The 18,822-nt window shown below is 48.3% G+C and overlaps 1 protein-coding gene across 7 annotated transcripts in view; it reads right to left on the bottom strand.

Moving 5' to 3' along the window:
* Positions 1-13,909, bottom strand: part of RIPOR3 (RIPOR family member 3) — a 101,676-nt gene extending 87,767 nt beyond the window's left edge. For 6 of the 7 annotated variants that reach the window (XM_078371988.1, XM_054255453.2, XM_054255461.2 and 3 more), the window contains exon 1: positions 13,669-13,909. In XM_078371988.1, coding sequence (XP_078228114.1) covers positions 13,669-13,671 — 3 coding nt within the window. In that variant the 5' untranslated portion in view covers positions 13,672-13,909. Of the gene's footprint in view, positions 1-12,254; positions 12,389-13,668 lie in introns of all 7 variants that reach the window. The other variant, XM_054255459.2, reaches the window with a different exon arrangement.
* Positions 13,910-18,822: the final 4,913 nt, after the last annotated feature.

Raw genomic sequence — 18,822 nt, forward strand, 5'->3', positions numbered from 1 at the left:
TTATCCAGGCTGGTTTCAAACTCCTGGGCTCAAGCAATCCTCCTGCCTCAGCTTCCCAAAGTGCTGGGATTACAGGTGCGAGCCACCCACACCCAGCCCAGACTCTGCTTCATACTTGGCCCTGTCAGTCCATTTGCAATCACTAAGCACCAACTGCATGCATGACCTTGTGCCAATCTCTGGAAGGGTGCTTACAACTATCCACAGATCATTCATATCAACAAGCCCGCAGCTCACACCCAAAGCAACATGTGCTCAGTCTCCTTTACTTCTCACATCAAACCCACAGGATGAATATCCTTAGCACCCTCACTTTCTAGAGAAAACTCAGTTCTGAGGGTGTGTGATTTGCCAAGGCTCTGGGAGGTAGGCCTAACTCCCTTCAGAGGTGGCTGCAAGTGCCTATGGTCCAGACATTCCCACCCATGGGTCATTTTCTCACACCAGCTTATATTTCTTGTGCCAGACACAGGGTCCAAACCCATTTGCATTATGACTCTGCAACCTCACAAGACCTTCTGTGAATTTGTTACCATTATGATTATTCTTTTCTCATTTTAATTTTTTTTTTTTTTTTTTTTTGAGACAGAGTCTCCCTTGTTGCCCAGGCTGGAGTGTAGTAGCATGATCTCGGCTCACTGCCTCCCAGGTTCAAGTGATGCTCCCGCCTCAGCCTCCTGAGTAGCTGAGATTACAGGCACCTGCCACCACGTCCAGCTAATCTTTGTATTTTTTAGTTGAGACAGGGTTTTACCATCTTGGCCAAGCTGGTCTCAAACTCCTGACTTTGTGATCTACCTACCTCGGCCTCCCAAAGTGCTGAGATTGCAGGTGTGAACCACCATGACTGGCTTTTATTTTATTTTTTTGAGATGGAATTTTGCTCTTGTCACCCAGGCTGGAGTGCAATGGTGTGACCTCAATGCAACCTCCACCTCCCAGGTTCAACTGATTCTCCTGCCTCAGCCTCCTGAGTAGGTGAGATTACAGGTGCACACCACCACACCTGGCTAATTTTCTATATTCTTAGTAGAGGCAGGGTTTTCACATGTTGGTCAGGTGTGGTGGTGTGCCTCACCACAGGTTGGTCAGGTCTTAAACGTCTGACCTCAGGTGATCTACCTGCCTCAGGTAGATCTATCCACCTCTCAAAGTGCTGGTAATTACAAGTGTGGGCCACCACATCCAGCCTTTTTTTTTTTTTTTTTTTTTTTTTGAGACAGGGTCTCACTCTGTCACCCAGGCTGGAGTGCAGTGGAGTGATCTTGGCTCATTACAACCTCTGCTTCCCTGGTTCAAGCGATTCTCCTGTCTCAGCCTCCCCAGTACCTGAAATTACAGGCACGTGCCACCACACCCAGCTAATTTTTGTATTTTTAATAGACACGGTTTTACCATGTTGGCCAGGCTGGTCCCAAACTCTTGAACTCCTGACCTCAAGTGATGCAACTGTCCCGACCTCCCGAAGTGCTGGGATTATAGGCGTGAGCCACTGCACGCAGCCTTATTGTCTTCTTAGTCTGCTTTCAGATGAGGACACGGAGAACTAAGAGTTACAAGGGTGGCGGTGCTGGGAAGTTGGGACCAAAATCAGCCTCCTGACTTCACATCTCATTTTCTCAATCATCATGGGTTTTGCCCCCCAAAAAGGGAGCCAGCCACCATGGGTGCTAAACCAGTGCCTATACAGCAAAGTGTGTTGGAGCAGAAATCCCAGGGGGCTTCCTAGAGGAAGAGGATCACAAAAAATAGGCAGAACCCACATGGCACAGCATAAGTTTTCTCTCTCCAGACCATATGAGGGCATTTGCTAGGAACCCGGGAGCTGGATGGCCTCATCCCAACCCTCTGAAACTCACCCTGTGGCTCCTCACCCAAAGAATCTGTCCCACCTGGCTCAGCGAGGGACTGCCTCCACCCAACAGGCCTGTCTGCATGCCAGGCCAGGGCTGCCCACATGCCCACACATCTCTCCTTGTTCTGCAGGCCCCAGGAAGGAAAGTCCAGGACCAAGGTTATCATGGGGTTCACATACCGTAGGGGTGGGTGGAGGGGTTGTCACACAAACCACAGATTATTCAACACAGTGCTATGCATGATCACAAAAGATTGGAACTGATCTCACGTCCATCATCAGGGGACTGGGCTAAGATACTCTGGCACAACCGAATACGACTCAAGTGTCCAGGGAGGAAGAGTAGGAGGGTCTTGAATATGTAACAAACACTGGCGTGTACGCAGGACTTTGCACATTGTGGGGGCTGCTTCCAATGCATTGCATGTTATCAACTCATTTAATCCTTACCTCACCCCCAGGAGGAGGAACCATTATTATCTCTTTAAAATGACACCTGTAATCCCAGCACTTTGGGAGGCCCAGGTGGGAGGATCACTTGAGCACAGGAGCTCAAGACCAATCTGGGCAACAAAGTGAGACCTCATCTCTACAAAAAAACTCAAAATATTAGCCAGGCCTGGTGGTGTGTACCTGTAGTACCAGCTATTCAGGAGGCCAAGGTGAGAGAATTGTTTGAGCCCAGGAATTCAAGGCTGCAGTGAGCCATGATTGCCCCACCACACTCCAGCCTGGGTGACAGAGAGAGATCCTGTCTCAGAAAAAAAAAAAAAAAATATATATATATATATATATATATATATATACATATATATATATACATACATATATATATATACATATATATACACACACACACACACACACACGTATACTATTTTTAAATATTAAATATTATATATAATTTTTTTTTGAGACGGAGTTTCGCTGTTGTTACACAGACTGGAGTGCAATGGCGCGATCTTGGCTCACAACCTTCGCCTTCTCAGTTCAGGCAATTCTCCTGCCTCAGCCTCCCTAGTAGCTGGGACTATAGGCGCATACCACCATGCCCAGCTACTTTTTGTATTTTTAGTAGAGACGGGGTTTCACCATGTTGACCAGGATGGTCTCGATCTCTTGACCTTGTGATCCACCTGCCTCGGCCTCCCAAAGTGCTGGGATTATGGGCATGAGCCACTGTGCCTGGCTATATATAATATTTTTTATAGAAAATGAGGGTGTCACTTGGTTGAGTTTATGGTTAAAAAAAAAAAAAGAATTAAAAAAAGAAAAAAAAAAAGAAACAGAGTCACCAAGAGTGAAGTTTCTTGCCCCAGGTTCATGCCAACAAACACTGGACTGGGCCGGGTGTGGCGGCTCACACCTGTAATCCCAGCAATCCGGGAGGCCGAAGAGGGAGGATCGCTCGAGTTCAGGAGTTTGAGACCAGTCTAGGCAATATAGCAAAAGCCCGTCCCTACTAAAAAGCTACAACAATTGGCCAGGTGTGGTGGCACACACCTGTAGCTACCCAGGAAGCTGAGGTAGGAGGATCACCTGAGCTCAGGAGATCGTGGCTGCAGTGACCCGAGATCACACCACCGCACTCCAGCCTGGCAACCAGAGTGAGATCCTGTCTCAAAACAGACAACAAACCATGGAGCTGGAATTTGGTGCAAGCAACAGGCGCCAGAGCCATGCTTGGTCCTACCCTCTCAGCATCTCTGTTTTGTCCTTGGTCCCTCTGCTGGGAGCTCCCTGGAACCGGGGGAGGAAGAGAAGCATATAGACAAGCTTCAGCACACCCACCCTCCACTGGCCTTGGGGAGCAGGTGTCAGAGGAGGCTCAGCTGACGCCTGCATCTGAAACAGATTCTCATAACTCAGGCGCAATGGTAGCCAGCTTCTCTCTACAGTCAATTACGGCCAGTGAGGCCCACTGATTATTTTTATAGCCTTTCCTGGAGTCATGACAAGGAAAATGAAATGATCCACAGGACCCCTTTCATCACTAACAGCCGGGTTTCACGGTTGGGGGTGGAGGAAGGAAAGAAAAAAATCTTTTTTCCCCTGCTTTGAGTTAATCAACAGGACTCAAGTCTGGGCAGCCAATATGCTGGTGTTTAGAAAAGCTGTTCTCAAGCAGAACTAATTGGCAACAGAAATGGAATTTTCTTCCCCACCTCCCTAAAAAATATAAACATGCTTTATCCCAGAGAATTGCCCTTCAGAATAGGTATTCCAGACGTGTTGTGTGCAGCCGCCCGTGTGTGGCTGGTAATCTCATGCCGACCTGGCCGAAGGCTGCCTGCGCTGGTTACAGCTCAATCACAGCTGCCTCTTTCACAATATGATGGTCACGAAGGTCAGGGGCCCAAACCAGCCCAGCCAGCCCAGAGTGGACACCTGCTTCCCTGATGTCCAGCACCTATCCCCTGCTCCTAGGAACAGCCTTTGGCTTTCGTTGGGTCAGGGGGTGGGGGGCACCCTGATTTGCAGATACAAGTGTGAGTGGCATTGATACCCCCTCAGCTCCAGGGATGAGCTCTGACAGGCATAAGCCAAATAACATATTCCAGGGAGATTTCAAGAAGGGGCATATAACCTAACTAGAAACAACAACCGGCGCAGTGGCTCACACCTTGATCCCAGAACTTTGGGAGGCTGAGGCGGGTGAATCAATTTCAGCCTGGGCAACAAAGTGAGACCTCTGTCTCTGCAAAAAATAAAAATTAGCTGGATGTGGTGGTGCATGCCTGTAGTCCCAGCTACTTGGGAGACTGAGATGGGAGGATCTGCTTGAGCCTGGGAGGTGGAGGCTGCAGTGAGCCAAGATTGCACCACCGCACTCCAGCATAGGCAACAAAGCCAGACAATGTCTCAAAAAAAGAAAAAAGAAACGGAAAGAAACAATAAGGCATGAGAAAAAACATATAATGAAGCTTCTTGAAAAGACAGCTCTTTTCATTTTAGAGAAATTGAGGTTCAGAGACGTGATATCACTGCTCAGAGGATACAGTGAGGTGGTGGGGGTCCAAGATTTGAGCCCAAGTCTGTAGGACCGAGGAGTTTGCAACCTTTACCTGCAGGCACTACTGAAAGGCAGCATAAACGCTGAGGGAAGCCAGAAGAGATGGATTCAAACCCAGTTCTGCCATTTACTCCCTGTGTAATTTCCGGCAAGTTACTTAACCTCTCTGTTCCTCAGTTCCCATATATGTACAGTGGGGCTTCTAAGGACACCTCCATGTGCAGGATCTGAGGGTTAAATAATTAATAGCAATATCTGTAAAGTGCATGCAACAGTGCCCGTCATGGACCAAGGATTCACCACTTCCCCACTACACTGTTTCCCACACTCGGTGAGAACCAGACTAAAAGGAGGTGGCGGGGAGGAAGGAAAAGTTGACGCTCTCAGATCTGTAATCCCTACCCGACATGTTCCTTTCTGAAGTACAGCTTGGCTCTCCTCTGGGAGAAGCTGTACCACAAAGATGTGGCACGTCATGAACATGCAGCCCATTCAAGGCTTTTGGACATTCCAGCCCTGTCCTTGGTGTCAGTCAAGATCTAGGGGAAATTCCACCCATTCGAGTGGCAAAAAATAAGATAGCTGACAAATGCTGTGCTTAGACGGTGGCTTGTGAATTGGTAGAGCCATTGGAAGATAATTCCGCATACGCTTTCATATTCCAGCAATTCCACTCTCGGGCACATACTTGAGACACACTCCTGGATGTGTGCACTAGGGTCGTTCAAGAACCCTCGAGGCAGAACTTTTTAAACAGCAAACAAAACTGACAAATGGAAACAACCCAGGTGGACATAGCTGGGAAAAATTAATGCTGGTATGCCATGGAATAGTACACAGCAGAGAAAAAATGAATGAACAAGTGACATGCAACCATATCAATGAATTTTAGCAATAAAATGAGTTATAAAAATATAAGTGCCAGGGGTCGGGCACTGTGGCTCACACCCGTAATCCCAGCACTTTGGGATGCTAGGGCAGGCTGATTACTTGAGGCCAGGAGTTCAAGACTAGCCTGGGCAATATGCAATATGGCAAAACCACATCTCTACACAAAATTAGCCAAGTGTGGTGGTGCACACCTGTAGTCCCAGCTATCAGAGAGGCTGAGGTGGGAGGATCACCTGAACCTCGGAAGTCGAGGCTACAGTGAGCTGAGATTGCACCACTGCACTCCAACCTGGGTGACAGAGTGAGACCCTGTCTCAAAATATATACATATATGCGTGTGTATGTACATATGTGCCAGAAGACAAGATATATATTTATGTAAAGCTTAAACATCAGTAAAAGCCAATAATATATTGTTTTTGCATACATGTAAGTGATAAAAAAATATTTTTTTTTGAGATGGAGTCTCACTCTGTCAGTCAGGCTGGAGTGCAGTGGTGTGATCTCAGCTTACTGCAACCTCCGCCTCCCAGGTTCAAGTGATTCTCCTGCCTTCACTCCTGAGTAGATGGGATTACAGGCACACACCACTACACCCAGCTAATTTTTATATTTTTAGTAGAGATGGGGTTTCACCATGTTGGCCAGGCTGGTATCAAACTCCTGACCTCGTGATCCACCTGCCTCAGCCTCCCAAAGTGCTGGGATTATAGGCATGAGCCACTGCGCCCGACCTAATAAAACTATTTTTTTAAGCAAGGGAAATTGGGAAGATGAAAATGTTCTGGAAATGGAAGGCGCTGATAATTACACAAGATTGCAAATATGCGTAATGCCTCTGAATTGTACACTTAAAATGGCTAAAATGGCAAATTCTATGTTTTTCACCACAATTTTTAGAAAAGCAAGGGAAAGCTAAACACAAAATTCAAGATAGCAGCTACTACCCCAGTGGCAGAGGGAGGGAGGCAAGCTGGGAAAAGAGTTCGTTAGTTGATGTAAAATGATTGTGGGGGTTCTAGCACTCAGGCTGGGCAGTGGGTTCACGGGTGTTTATCATTTTATAAGCAGCGGTAACGAGATTGTTCGATGGAAGGTTAGGTGAAGCTGTTCAGGTGCCTCTTTCAGTATGTCATTATGGCATTATGATTAATTCAATTCTACTTTTTCTTTTTTATTTTTTAAGATGGAGTCTCACTCTGTCGCCTGGCCAGGAGTTCAAGACCAGCCTGGCCAACATGGCAAAACCCCATCTCTACTAACAATACAAAAATTAGCCAGGTATGGTGGCGTACGCCTGTAATCCCAGCTACACAAGAGGCTGAGGCAGGAGAATCGCTGGAACGTGGGAGGTGGAGGTTGCAGTGAGCTGAGATTTTGCCACTGCACTCCAGCCTGAGTGACAGAGCAAGACTCTGTCTCAAAAAAAAAAAAAAAAAAAAAAATCCCTACCTTCAGGAAACTCACATTCCAGCAGGGGACACTTAAGAAAATAAGAATATATGCAATAGTCCAGAGAGAGATACAATGGCCGCTGGACCAGGGTGGAGAGAGTGGAGGTGACACAGAGCTGTCAGCTTCTGGGTACAAGTTGACAGAGGAGCCAACAGAATTTCTTTTTTGTTCATTTGTTTTTGAGACAGGGTCTCACTCTGTCACGCACTCAAGCTGGACTGCAGTGGCACAAACATGGCTCATTGCAGTTTCAACTTCCTTGGCTCAAGCAAGCCTCTTGCCTTAGTTTTCTGAGTAGCTAGGACCACAGGTGCATGCAAACACACCCAGCTAATTTTTGTAAATATGTGTGTAGAGTCTTGCTATGTTGACCAGGCTAGTCTTGAACTCCTGACCTCAAGTAATCCTCCTGCCTTGGCCTCCCAAACTTTTGTAGGTATGAGCTACTGCGTCCGGTGTAGAATTTCTTTTTTGCTGTGAGTGTTTAGGGGTTAAGAAAGTTTGAGACCTCGTTATAAAGTAGAGACATGGCCATCCAAACTGAGCCCTTCTTTTTCCTCCCCCCTCCCCTTGCCCCACCCTGAGCCCTTCTTAAGAGCTGGTGATGGGATATAATTTTTTTAAAAATAGGCTGGGCACAGTGCTTCACACCTGTAATCCCAGCATTTTGGGAGGCCAAGGTGGGTGGATGAACTGAGGTTGGGAGATTGAGACCAGCCTAGCCAACACTGCAAAAACCCATCTCTACTAAAAATACAAAAATTAGGCATGGTGGTGTGTGCCTGTAATCCCAGCTACTTGGGAGTCTGAGGCAGGAGAATCACTTGAACCCAGGAAACAGAGGTTGAAGTGAGCTGAGATCATGCTGCTGCACTCCAGCCTGGACGACAGAGTGAGACTCTCTGAAAAAAAGAAAAGAAAAAAAAAAAAAAAAAAAAACTGAGCTCTTCCTACAACCTTCTAGGACTTCTGCGATGTGGGCATTAAAATGAATGTTTTAGGTCTTCATGGGCTTATGGAAAAATGTCCAGGAGACCTGCTGGTTGAAAGAAGAAAGATGCAGAATAAAATGCATACAACGATCCCATTTTTGAAATTAAAATTACACAAAAAAGAAAAATAGGAATAGGGTGAATGAATGGCCTAAAAACATAGACACCCGGCTCTTAACGGGGGTGACTCAGGCTGACTATAGGAGCCGCTAAGGTTTAAACTTAGGCGCGCCCGTGCTACTTCGCAAAACAATAAAACATGCCTGTTTGGAGCCGGGCGAGGTGGCTCACGCCTGTAATCCCAGCACTTTGGGAGGCCAAGGCGGGAGGATCATTTGGGTTCAGGAGTTCAAGACCAGCCTGATCAATACGGTGGAACCCCATCTCTACTAAAAATACAAAAATTAGCCAAGCATGGTGGCAGCCACCTGTAGTCCCAGCTACTCTGGAGGCTGAGACAGTAGAATTGCTTGAACCCGGGAGGCGGAGGTTGCAGTGAGACGAAATCACGCCACTGCACTCCAGCCACAGTGCAAGACTCCATCTAAAAAAAAAAAAAAAAAAACGGGTATTTTTAGTTTTCTTTTAAACTGCTGTGGTCATGGCTCTCCTCTTGATTCGCAGTTGCGCTTCTCTTAACTAATGTCCCACCTGGGCCTCCTCCTTGGCCTAGACTGCAAGAGAGCGGAACTTGGGAATGAGAAATATTTTCCTTTCGCGCTTGCTGGCTTAGGCCCTCAGCAATGGAAAGGGCCCACCTGGCTCCTAGAGCGTCTAAAAATAGCAAGTTGTCTGAACCTTCCTATAGGTTTGGCTTGGCCGCTCCTTTGACTTGTTCCAAGATGCCATTTCTGTCAAAGCATCATTCGCTGTGCATGAAAACAAAGAATGGCAGGAGAGAGACCTGAAACGGAACAGCACTAATTGGGAGCCGTCACGAACAGACTCCAGAAATGCCACGCAAGTTCAGACACAGAGGCCACAATGGAGAGGGCGTCCCAAGGCCTTTGTGGCTGGTGGAGCTGGGGCCCAGGTGCTGCTGGTGTAGACAGGATCTCTACCCCACCCGATATTTCTGCATCCACTCTAGTGCTGACGGCAAGAAAGAGGAATTTGGCTGCTGGTTTGTTTTAAGCTAGAGGAGGAAGTTGAAAGGTTTGCATCCAGTCTGGGCGTGGTGGCTCACCCCTGTAATCCCAGCACTTTGGAAGACCAAAGCGGATGGATCAGAGGTCAGGAGTTCGAGATCAGCCTGACCAACATGGTGAAACTCTATCTCTACTAAAAATACAAAATTAGCCAGGTGTCATTGAGGGCTCCTGTAATCCCAGCTACTCAGGAAGCTGAGGCAGGAGAATCACTTGAACCTAGGAGGCAGAGGTTGCAGTGAGCCGAGACGGTGCCATTGCACTCCAGCCTGGGCAACAAGAGCAAAACTCCATCTCAAAAGAAAAAATAAAGACTTGCATCCAAAGCCTGTGCCTGGGGTCTGAATTCCTTTGGAAGAGGGCTGAGGACTGTTCAGGACAGGATTTTTGACACCCTGGCACAAGCATAGATGCTGTGGAACCTGTGGTGTGCGGGCAGAGGTGTAGCAACCAGCTCTCCAAGGAAAAGTGAGTGTGTGGTGCACATGTGTGCGTGGGCGAGTATATCTATTTGCATATTCACACACACATATACTTTGGTTTATTATAAATTGTATTGATGTAGGCTGGGCGCAGTGGCTCACACCTGTAATCCCAGCACTTCGGAAGACTGAGGTGGGAGGATCACTCGAGATTAGGAGTTCGAGACCAGCCTGGCCAACATGGTGAAACCCCATCTCTACCAAAAGCATAAAGAATTAGCCAGGCATGGTGGCAGGCACCCTGTAACCCCAGCTTGCAGGAGGCTGAGGCAGGAGAACTGCTGGGACAGAAGTTGCAGTGAGCCGAAATCACGCCACTGTCCTCCGGCATAGATGATAGAGCAAGATTCCATCTCAAAAAAAAAAAAACTGTATTGATGTAAAGAATGTGCCCCACAAAATTTACAAATAAAAAATAAAAGTTACAATACTCTTTTTTTTGTAAATGTAATATAATCGATTCATTCACAGGTAGCAGTTTTGTTGATTTTTGCCCTCAGCAAAATCTGTAATGACTCTATGGTTACAATTGATCAAGAAGTGTAATTCTTCAGAAATACCAGTTAATATTTTCCTTTTTAAAAAAATTATTGATTGATTTTTATGAGACAGTGTCTTGCTCTGTGGCTCAGGCTGGAGGGTAGTGGTGTGATCACAGCTTATGGCAGCCTCGACTTCCTGGGCTCAAGCTATTCTCCCATCTCAGCCTCCTGAGTAGCTGGGATGACAGGCACACACCACCAGGCCCGGCTAGTTTTTTCCCAAATTATTTGTAGAGATGGGGTCTTGCTATGTTGCCCAGGCTGATCTCAAACTCTTGGGCTTAAATGATCCTCCTGTCTCAGCCTCCCAAAATGCTGGGATTACAGATGTGAGCCACCACACTTGGCCTTGATTACCTTCGATTTTCATATAATTTATTTAATTATAAGCTCATATAATTTAATTTTTAACAATGGTTGTGTTTAGCATCCAGTTCACCTCATTCCTAAAAATCTGTCCATCGGCTTTTACAGCTGGTACAAGCTGACTCCACCACCGCTCTGCGTGGAGACAACATGGCTAAGAACATCACCAAGCTGAGGAGGAAGCCAGTCTCTTCACATCTGCCCAGAACCCAGGGCATCTCATCTCAGGCACTAAACAGTGAGAAGCGCTGGGAGTTTACAGAGCCGGCACCATGGACGCTGTGCTGGGCAGGGAAGCTTCTCCAAATGGCCTCAGAGGAAGCAGGAAGGACAAACAAACCAAGAGCCCGGACCAGGCGCGATGGCTCCCACCTGTAATCCCGGCACTTTGGGAGGTCCAGGCAGGCGAATCACCCGAGGTCAGAAGTTTGCGACCAGCCTAGCCAACATGGCAAAACCCTGTCTCTACTAAAAAGTAAAAAAATTAACCGGGTGTGGTGGCACATGCCTGTAATTCAGCTATTCAGGAGGCTGAGGCAGAAGAATTGCTTGAACCCAGGAGACAGAGGTTGCAGTGAGCCAAGATTGCACCACTGCACTCCCCCCTGAGCAACAGAGAGAGACTCTGTCTCAAAAAATAAAACAGGAGACTGGTTTGCGAAGCACGTGAAATACCCCTTTGGAGCTCTCCAGGAAGAATTGGGGGAGCACTGACGTTCTGATGGGGAAGACCTCAGCAACCAGTGGGCATCTGGATGAAATCACTCAGCACGAACTTTGAGCCACAAGATCACAATACACTTTCAACAGCCCATTAGGCTCCTCAGAAGCTGCAGGGCCATAGGGTCATTATAACTGACACCCATGCAGATGGTACCACAGGCCATCAGTCCTTTTCCCCAAGCCCACCTTCATTCCACCCTCCTCCAGTGCCTTCCTGGACTTCTCTAGGGAAGTGGCGGGGTGATTTTCCTCCTCTCCAAACTTCTTTTTATTTTATCATTTTTTTGAGATGGAGTCTCCCTCTGTTGCCCAGGCTGGAGTGCAGTGGCAGGATCACAGCTCTCTGCAACCTCTGCCTCCCCAGTTCAAGTGATTCTCCTGTCTCAGCCTTCTGAGTAGATGAGACTATAGGCACACACCATCACGGCCAGCTAATAATTTTTGTATTTTTAGTAAAGACAAGGTTTCGCCATGTTGGCCAGGCTGATCTCGAACTCCTGACTTCATGTGATCTCTCTGCCCTGGCCTCTCAAAGTGCTAAAATTATAGGTGTGAGCCACCTCACTCCAAGCTTCATCTTACTCTCACTCATCCTCACCCAGTTCAGAATTTAAGTGCTCTTCAACCCATCTCATGGAATTCTGGCTGCAAAGAGATTTAGAGCTTTCCTAAAATAATCCCTTTGTTTTTAAAGATGAGGAAGCTGAGAGAAGGGAAGTGACTTACTCAAGGTCACAAAGAAAATCCAGGGTGGAACTGGGTAGGGTAATCAATTGTCCCAGTTTACCTGGGGCTGGGGGTGGGGCTTCTGGACAAGTTGCTCCCAGAGCTGAGACTACAACTCAGGGCTGACTTGTCCCCAAGGTGGTTGACGGGGGTGGTGTGGCAGAAGGGGGGGCCGGGGCAGTTCACAGCCAGTCCCTGAAAGGAAAGGAGGCCTGGATCAGTACAGAGCTGCTTCGGGATGGAATTTTCCAAGGAAAGAGAAAAGAAAAGGCCACATCTGGGTGCTGGGACCTTTCACTCTGGCCCATGCCTGGCACCCCAGGGATTCCCCACCTGCTGTGTGTTTTCTGGTCCCTGAGTGTAACCTGCATCCTCCCTTTCCATGCCAAGGAGACATGAGCTGACTTTATCAGTCTCTTATCTCTTGGCCGCTGCCAGCCACAGCTGCAGGGATATATATGCAAATAGCTTACGATAATATTAATATGTGATTCCCCCAGGGGAGGCATGTGGAAAGCGCAATGCGTGTTTCACAATTCTGTTTCGTCCAAAAACGCTGCACGGGCCCAGAATGATTTGAAACAGATTTTTTGCAAAGGCAAAATAAAATTGGAACAAAACCTAGTTGAGGCAAATGCCACTTTCCCCGCCCCCAGCTCTCTCCACCGATGACATATTAACCCTCTTCTCTCTTGCCCCCGAGAGCCTCCTACAAGGCAGCCAATCTAGGAAATTGCATCCGGCACTCATCATTCAAGCCTGGAGCCCCTGCCCCATGCCAGGGCAGCCAGCCCCCACCCTGGGCTGACACATCTGATGTCAGCCTGCCACTTCTTCTGCCCCACCTCTGCCTCCGTCCTGCAGGTAATGCTTCATTCATACCTCCTTCGCCTTCACCCCTGCTGCTTGGGATAATTGCAGAACCATGGAACACAGAATACCAAATACAGAACACGGGGGGCGTGCAGGAGAGTGTAGCCAAAGCAAAGTTGGAAGAACCTGGGTCTTATTCTCGTTTCTGCCACTGATGGGCTGTGTGACCTCAGCAAGTCATTTCGATTCTCTGGGTTACAGTTTCCTCAGTGTACAATGAGGATACCAATCATACCTACCCCACCGGGGGCTTCTGGGGATTTCCCGAGCTGACGCTTCAAAAATGCCTGTACAGCACCTGGTGTATAGCAGATGCACAAGGAATAGCTGTCATCATGAGAGTGTCTTAAAGATCACCTCGTTCAACCACTGTTTTAGAATTGGACATATGGAGGCCTGGAGAGGGCAAGTAACTTGCCCAAGTCTTCACAGCACGATACCGTCATCCCATCTCAGCCTCAACCCAGGCTCCCTCCCCTGGCCTTGGGAGCTCCAGGTGGACTGTGGTTAAGGGGCTGCACCCTCCCGTGTCCCCAGTTCCAGAAGTCTGTCTGCCCAAGGCAGCATCAGGCACACATGGGGATCAGTCACATCACACTCACCATTGAGCAGGTCTGGACACTCAAGTGCAGTCCCGCCTGCTCCTTGCAGCTGCCTTGCTTTCTCTGGTGCTACCAACAAGCGTCTGCTCCCATCTCGCCCGGGACTCCCGGACTCCAGCTAGGGCTCGGCAAAGTCCATCCACACTGGCTACCAGGCACCCGTCCCACTCTGGGAAGATCGACTTGAGGACCTGCTGCAACCCCAGTCTTCCTTCTGGTACAGGGAGGCCGGTGCTCTGCCGGGCTCTGATAATGCAGCCGGGACTCTTATCTGGTCTGTGTCAGGGTGCAGGCGGCTGTGGAGCTGGGGTTCCAGGAAGCCCTCCTGGGGCCCCCCAGCCGGCCCCGCTCCCCCGCGGATGCTGCCTGCTGCTCTGGACACCGCCGATTGCCTGTCAGTGTCACTCCCAGCTCTGCCGGGGGGAATTCCATGCTGGCCCCCAGCAGGCGGGGGGGGGGGCACCCCTTCACGTCCCACCCCCCACTCCCATTTTGGCAAGGGGACTGGGAACAGGCAGTTAATTTCAAGTCCACACAGCGTTTGTGGTCGTGTCCTGAATCCTCCACGATTAATCACAGAGCATCTGATTTCTGCTTTGCCTCAGCGAGGGGCGGAGGGGACGCCTGGAAGTTTCTGTTTACTCCATTCTACACCGGGCTGTGAGCTAATCACAAACAGACTGGGACGCAGCCTACTCTCCGAAACTGCTCTCAGTCACCCCTCCCTCCTCTAGCCCTTTCCTTCCTTTTCTTACCTTGTCACTTTCTTCTGGCCCCTTCCTCACTCTTTCTCCTTTCCCTCCTTTCTTTCCCCTTTCCCATCTGTCCCCCTCTCTTCAGTCCAGATCTGATCCACTGCAAACCCCTTCCTTCCATCCTGGGTTTCCCCCAAACCCCTTTCCCCCTCTGTGCCTCCCGCTTCTCCTAGATTGAGAGTCAGCTTGGTTTCTTTTCTTTACATCCGTTAGTGAGGGTCGGGCTATTTGTTATGTTTCTTTTCTTTTTTAAAACTTAATGATATCAGGGTTCGGGGTGGGCGCTCGCCCCATGCCCCGTCGCACTGGAGTGTGTGCGACTCCTACAAAGTTAACAGCTTCTCCAGGTCAAGGGGTGGGATCCAGCTCGGTGATGTGTACGGCTCCTTTTGTCCACTTCACACGTCTCTGCTTCTGATTCTGCTCAGGGACTGACCCAAGAACAAAGCAGCCATTTACTGCCTCCGGAGGAGAGGCCGGCAGTGGCACATCCAGGGCCTTGAACACCTAGAGACGAACTTCTCTCTCCCTCCCCTTGGCTCCGTTCCACTCTGCAGCTAGCGAGGAAAAGAAACCAGAAAGAAACAGCACCAAAGAGTAGGAATGGACACCCCTCCCCACTAAAGCATACACACAGGCTCTGAAGGGTAATTTGGCAAGACCTCTGAAAACCAGAAATGAGCACCTCCTACCAGCCAGCACTTCGCTTATGCCTGAGCACAAGGAGGCAGGCACAGAGACGCGTGCTGAGAACCGTTTATTATAGGAAACGATGGGAAATAACGGAAATACCGTCCAATCATGACTGCTTGAACAAAATGTGAAAGATGTGGTATATCAAGCAGGAGCTTTTTGTTTTTCGTTTTCTGAGAATGAGTCTTGTTCTGTCACCCAGGCTAGAGTGCAGTGGTGCGATCTCAGCTCACTGCAGCCTCTATCTCCTGGGCTCAAGCGATCCTCTCACCTCAGCCTCCCGAGAAGCTGGGACCACAGACGTGAGCCACCATACCTGGCTAATTTTTCAAAAACATTTTTTGTAGGGTCAGGGTCTTGCCATGTTTCCCAGGCTGGGATAAGGCAGCAGGGTTTTTTTTTTTTTTTTTTTGGTTATTGTTCTTATTTTTTAATTTTTAAAAATAAAGACAGCCAGGTGCGGTCGGCTCACACCTATAATCCCAGCACTTTGGGAGACCGAGGTGGGCAGATCACAAGGTCAGGAGTTCGAGACCAGCCTGGCCAACATGGTGAAACCCTGTCTCTACTAAAAATACAAAAAATTAGCTGGGTATAGAGGTGCGTGCCTGAGGCAGAAGAATCCCTTGAACCCAGGAGGTGGAGGTTGCAGTGAGTAGAGATCACGCCATTGCACTCTAATCTGGGTGACAGAGCGAGACTCCATCTCTAAATCAATAAATAAAATAAAATAAATAAAAAATAAAGACAGTGTCTCAATATGTTGACCAGGCTGGTCTCAAACTCCCAGCCTCAAGTGATTCTTCCATCTTGGCCTCCCAAAGTGCTAGGATTACAGGCACGAGCCACTGTGCCAGCTGAGGCAGCCATTTTAAAAGAGCTATGTCTGTATCTAACAGCAGAGATGGGTCCCCAAGACATATTACTGAGTGAAAAGGGGGTCAGCATGATACATTTGGTACAATCCTGATTATGCAGCATTCCCCCTTTACACACATAAAATGAAATGCTATGGAAATACTTAGCGAGACAGGCTGGAAGGATGTAAAGCAAACTGAGCTGCCACCTCTGGAAAAAGAGTTTGGGAGTGAGACTTTTATCTGTAATTCTTTCATTTCTAAAAGTGAAAATAGATTGGTCTATTATTTTTGTCCTAGCCATCTTCTTTCTTTTTAAAAATTTGTTTTTTTATTTAAACAGAGTCTTACTTTGTTTCCCAGGATGGAGGACAGTGACTGATCTCACTGCAACCTCCACCTCCCAGGTTCAAGCGATTTTCCTGCCTCTGCCTCCCAAGTGGCTGGGATTACAAGCACCCGCTACCACACCTGGCTAATTTTTGTATTTTTAGTAAAGACTGGTTTTCACCATGTTGGCCAGCCTGGTCTTGAACTCCTGACCTAAAGTAATCTGCCTGCCTCCCTCCCAAAGTGCTGGGATTACAGGTATGAGCACTGCACCCAACCCATCTTCCCTCTTTAGGGATATTGCGCCCCTATGTGGAGAAAATTTTATCCCAAACACTTGCCTCCTTGGACTAACTAAAATAATTCTACGGTAGGTCAGGTCAGAATAAACCGTTCTGCAGGCAGCAGCGGCTCATGACTGTAATCTCAGCACTTTGGGAGGCTGAGGTGAGAGGATTGCTTGAGGGCAGGAGTTTGAGACCAGCCTGGGCAACATAGTGAGACCCTGTCTCTGTTTTCAAAATTAATAAAAGAAAATAACAATAATTAAAAGAAGAAAGAAACAGCCTGGGCACAGTGACTCACACCTGTAATCCTAGCACTTGGGAGGCCAAGGCAGGTGGATCACTTAACCTCAAGAGTTCAAGACCAGCCTGGGCAACATGGTGAAACCCCATCTTTAATAAAATTACCAAAAAAAAAAAAAAAAAACCACGGCCGGGTGTGGTGGCTCACGCCTGTAATCCTAGCACTTTGGGAAGCCAAGGTGGGTGGATCACCTGAGGTCAGGAGTTCAAGACCAGCCTGGCCATCATGGTGAAACCCCATCTTTAAATAAAAACAAAACGAAACAAAAAAAGAACATTAGCTGGGTGTGAAGGCTCTCACCTACAGTCCCAGCTACTTGAGGGGGCTGAGGTGGGAGGATTGCTTGAGCTCAGGAGGCAGAGTGTAGTGATATAATCTTAGCTCACTGAAACCTCTGCCTCCCAGGTTCAAGCGACTCTCCCACCTCAGCCTCCTGAGTAGCTGGGATTACAGGCACAGTGAGATTGTACCACCACACTCCAGCCTGGGCAACAGAGTGACCCTGTGGCAAAAAAAAGAAAGAAAAAGAACACACACACCCCCACCAAAAAGAAAGAACAAGAGAAAAGAAAGAAAAAGGAAGAAATGAAAGAAAGGAAAGAAGGAAGGAAGGGAGGGAGAGAGGAAGGGAGGGAAGGAGGGAGGGAGGAAAAGGAAAGGAAAGGAAAGAAAAGAAAAGGAAGGGCAGGCTGGGCGTGGTGGCTCAAGCCTGTAATCCCAGTACTTTGGGAGGCCGAGGCGGGTGGATCACGAGGTCAAGAGATCGAGACCATCCTGGTGAACATGGTGAAACTCCGTCTCTACTAAAAATACAAAAAATTAGCTGGGCATAGTGGCGCTTGCCTGTAATCCCAGCTACTCAGGAGGCTGAGGCAGGAGAATTGCCTGAACCCAGAAGGCGGAGGTTGCGGTGAGCTGAGATCGCGCCATTGTTCTCCAGCCTGGGTGACAAGAGCAAAATTCCGTCTCAAAAAAAAAAAAGGAAGGGCAATCCTTAGGGGTGAACCTAGCAATTTTGCAAACATTCTAGTTTGAATCACCTCCGGTTAGATGTCCAGACCGATGAGCCAACAGTGACTTATTCCAGAGTGAAATTTCCTCAGGGCAGGAGAGCCGTCCTGGTTAGTTTGTCGTGGGCTGAAGTCTCCTGGAAATGAGGATGGCAGATATCTATGGGAAAGCAAAGACTTGGCTTCAGGAAGCAGTATCACCTACACTAATAAAACAAAAAAAACACTTTGAAGCATTTTCAAGGAATGAATGTGAACAAGTTCAGACATTATGCAAAGGGCAGTTGGGAAAGCAGGTTCATTTCGGCCACTTCCCACCTCCTCACTGACTAAATGTAGGGCAACATGCATCTCACCGACAGGATGGGCAAATAAATGGCCAGGATGGGCAAATAAATGGCCCTTGTATTTGTGACAAGGAGCTAGGGACAGAATTCTGCAGTGTGCTCTTTTCTGCCCATCACTTGTTAAGCACCTGCCGGCTTTGACAAAACAGCTGGGGGAGTTACTGTAGAGCCAACAAATGACATTCCCCACAGCCTCCCATCCCCCGCAACCACCACCAATCGGGGCACCCGGCCCTGACCCCATCTTCAAGGGCAGAAGGAAGCTCCAGGTTTGGAGCCCAGCAGCCTGAGATATGGGGTTCCAGCCATCTCTGGATGTGGCACAGCCAGACCATTCAATATTTCTCATAGTGGGGCTCCCAAGGAGTGCCACCCAAGCTGACTTTAGATGACACACAGACTGGGCACTAAACACTGAATCTCATAGTCAGAAAGCCATTCCACTCCTATGACCATACTGGTTCAATGCCATCTGGCCGGGAGAAAGTCTCAGCTTGAGCTCGCCTGTCTTTAACACCTAACATGGGCCAATCTCCCTTTTTAACAAAGAAAGCAGGCCCCACGCTTAGGTCAT

Source organism: Callithrix jacchus, chromosome 5, assembly GCF_049354715.1.
Source record: "Callithrix jacchus isolate 240 chromosome 5, calJac240_pri, whole genome shotgun sequence".
Classification (NCBI taxonomy): domain Eukaryota; kingdom Metazoa; phylum Chordata; class Mammalia; order Primates; family Cebidae; genus Callithrix; species Callithrix jacchus.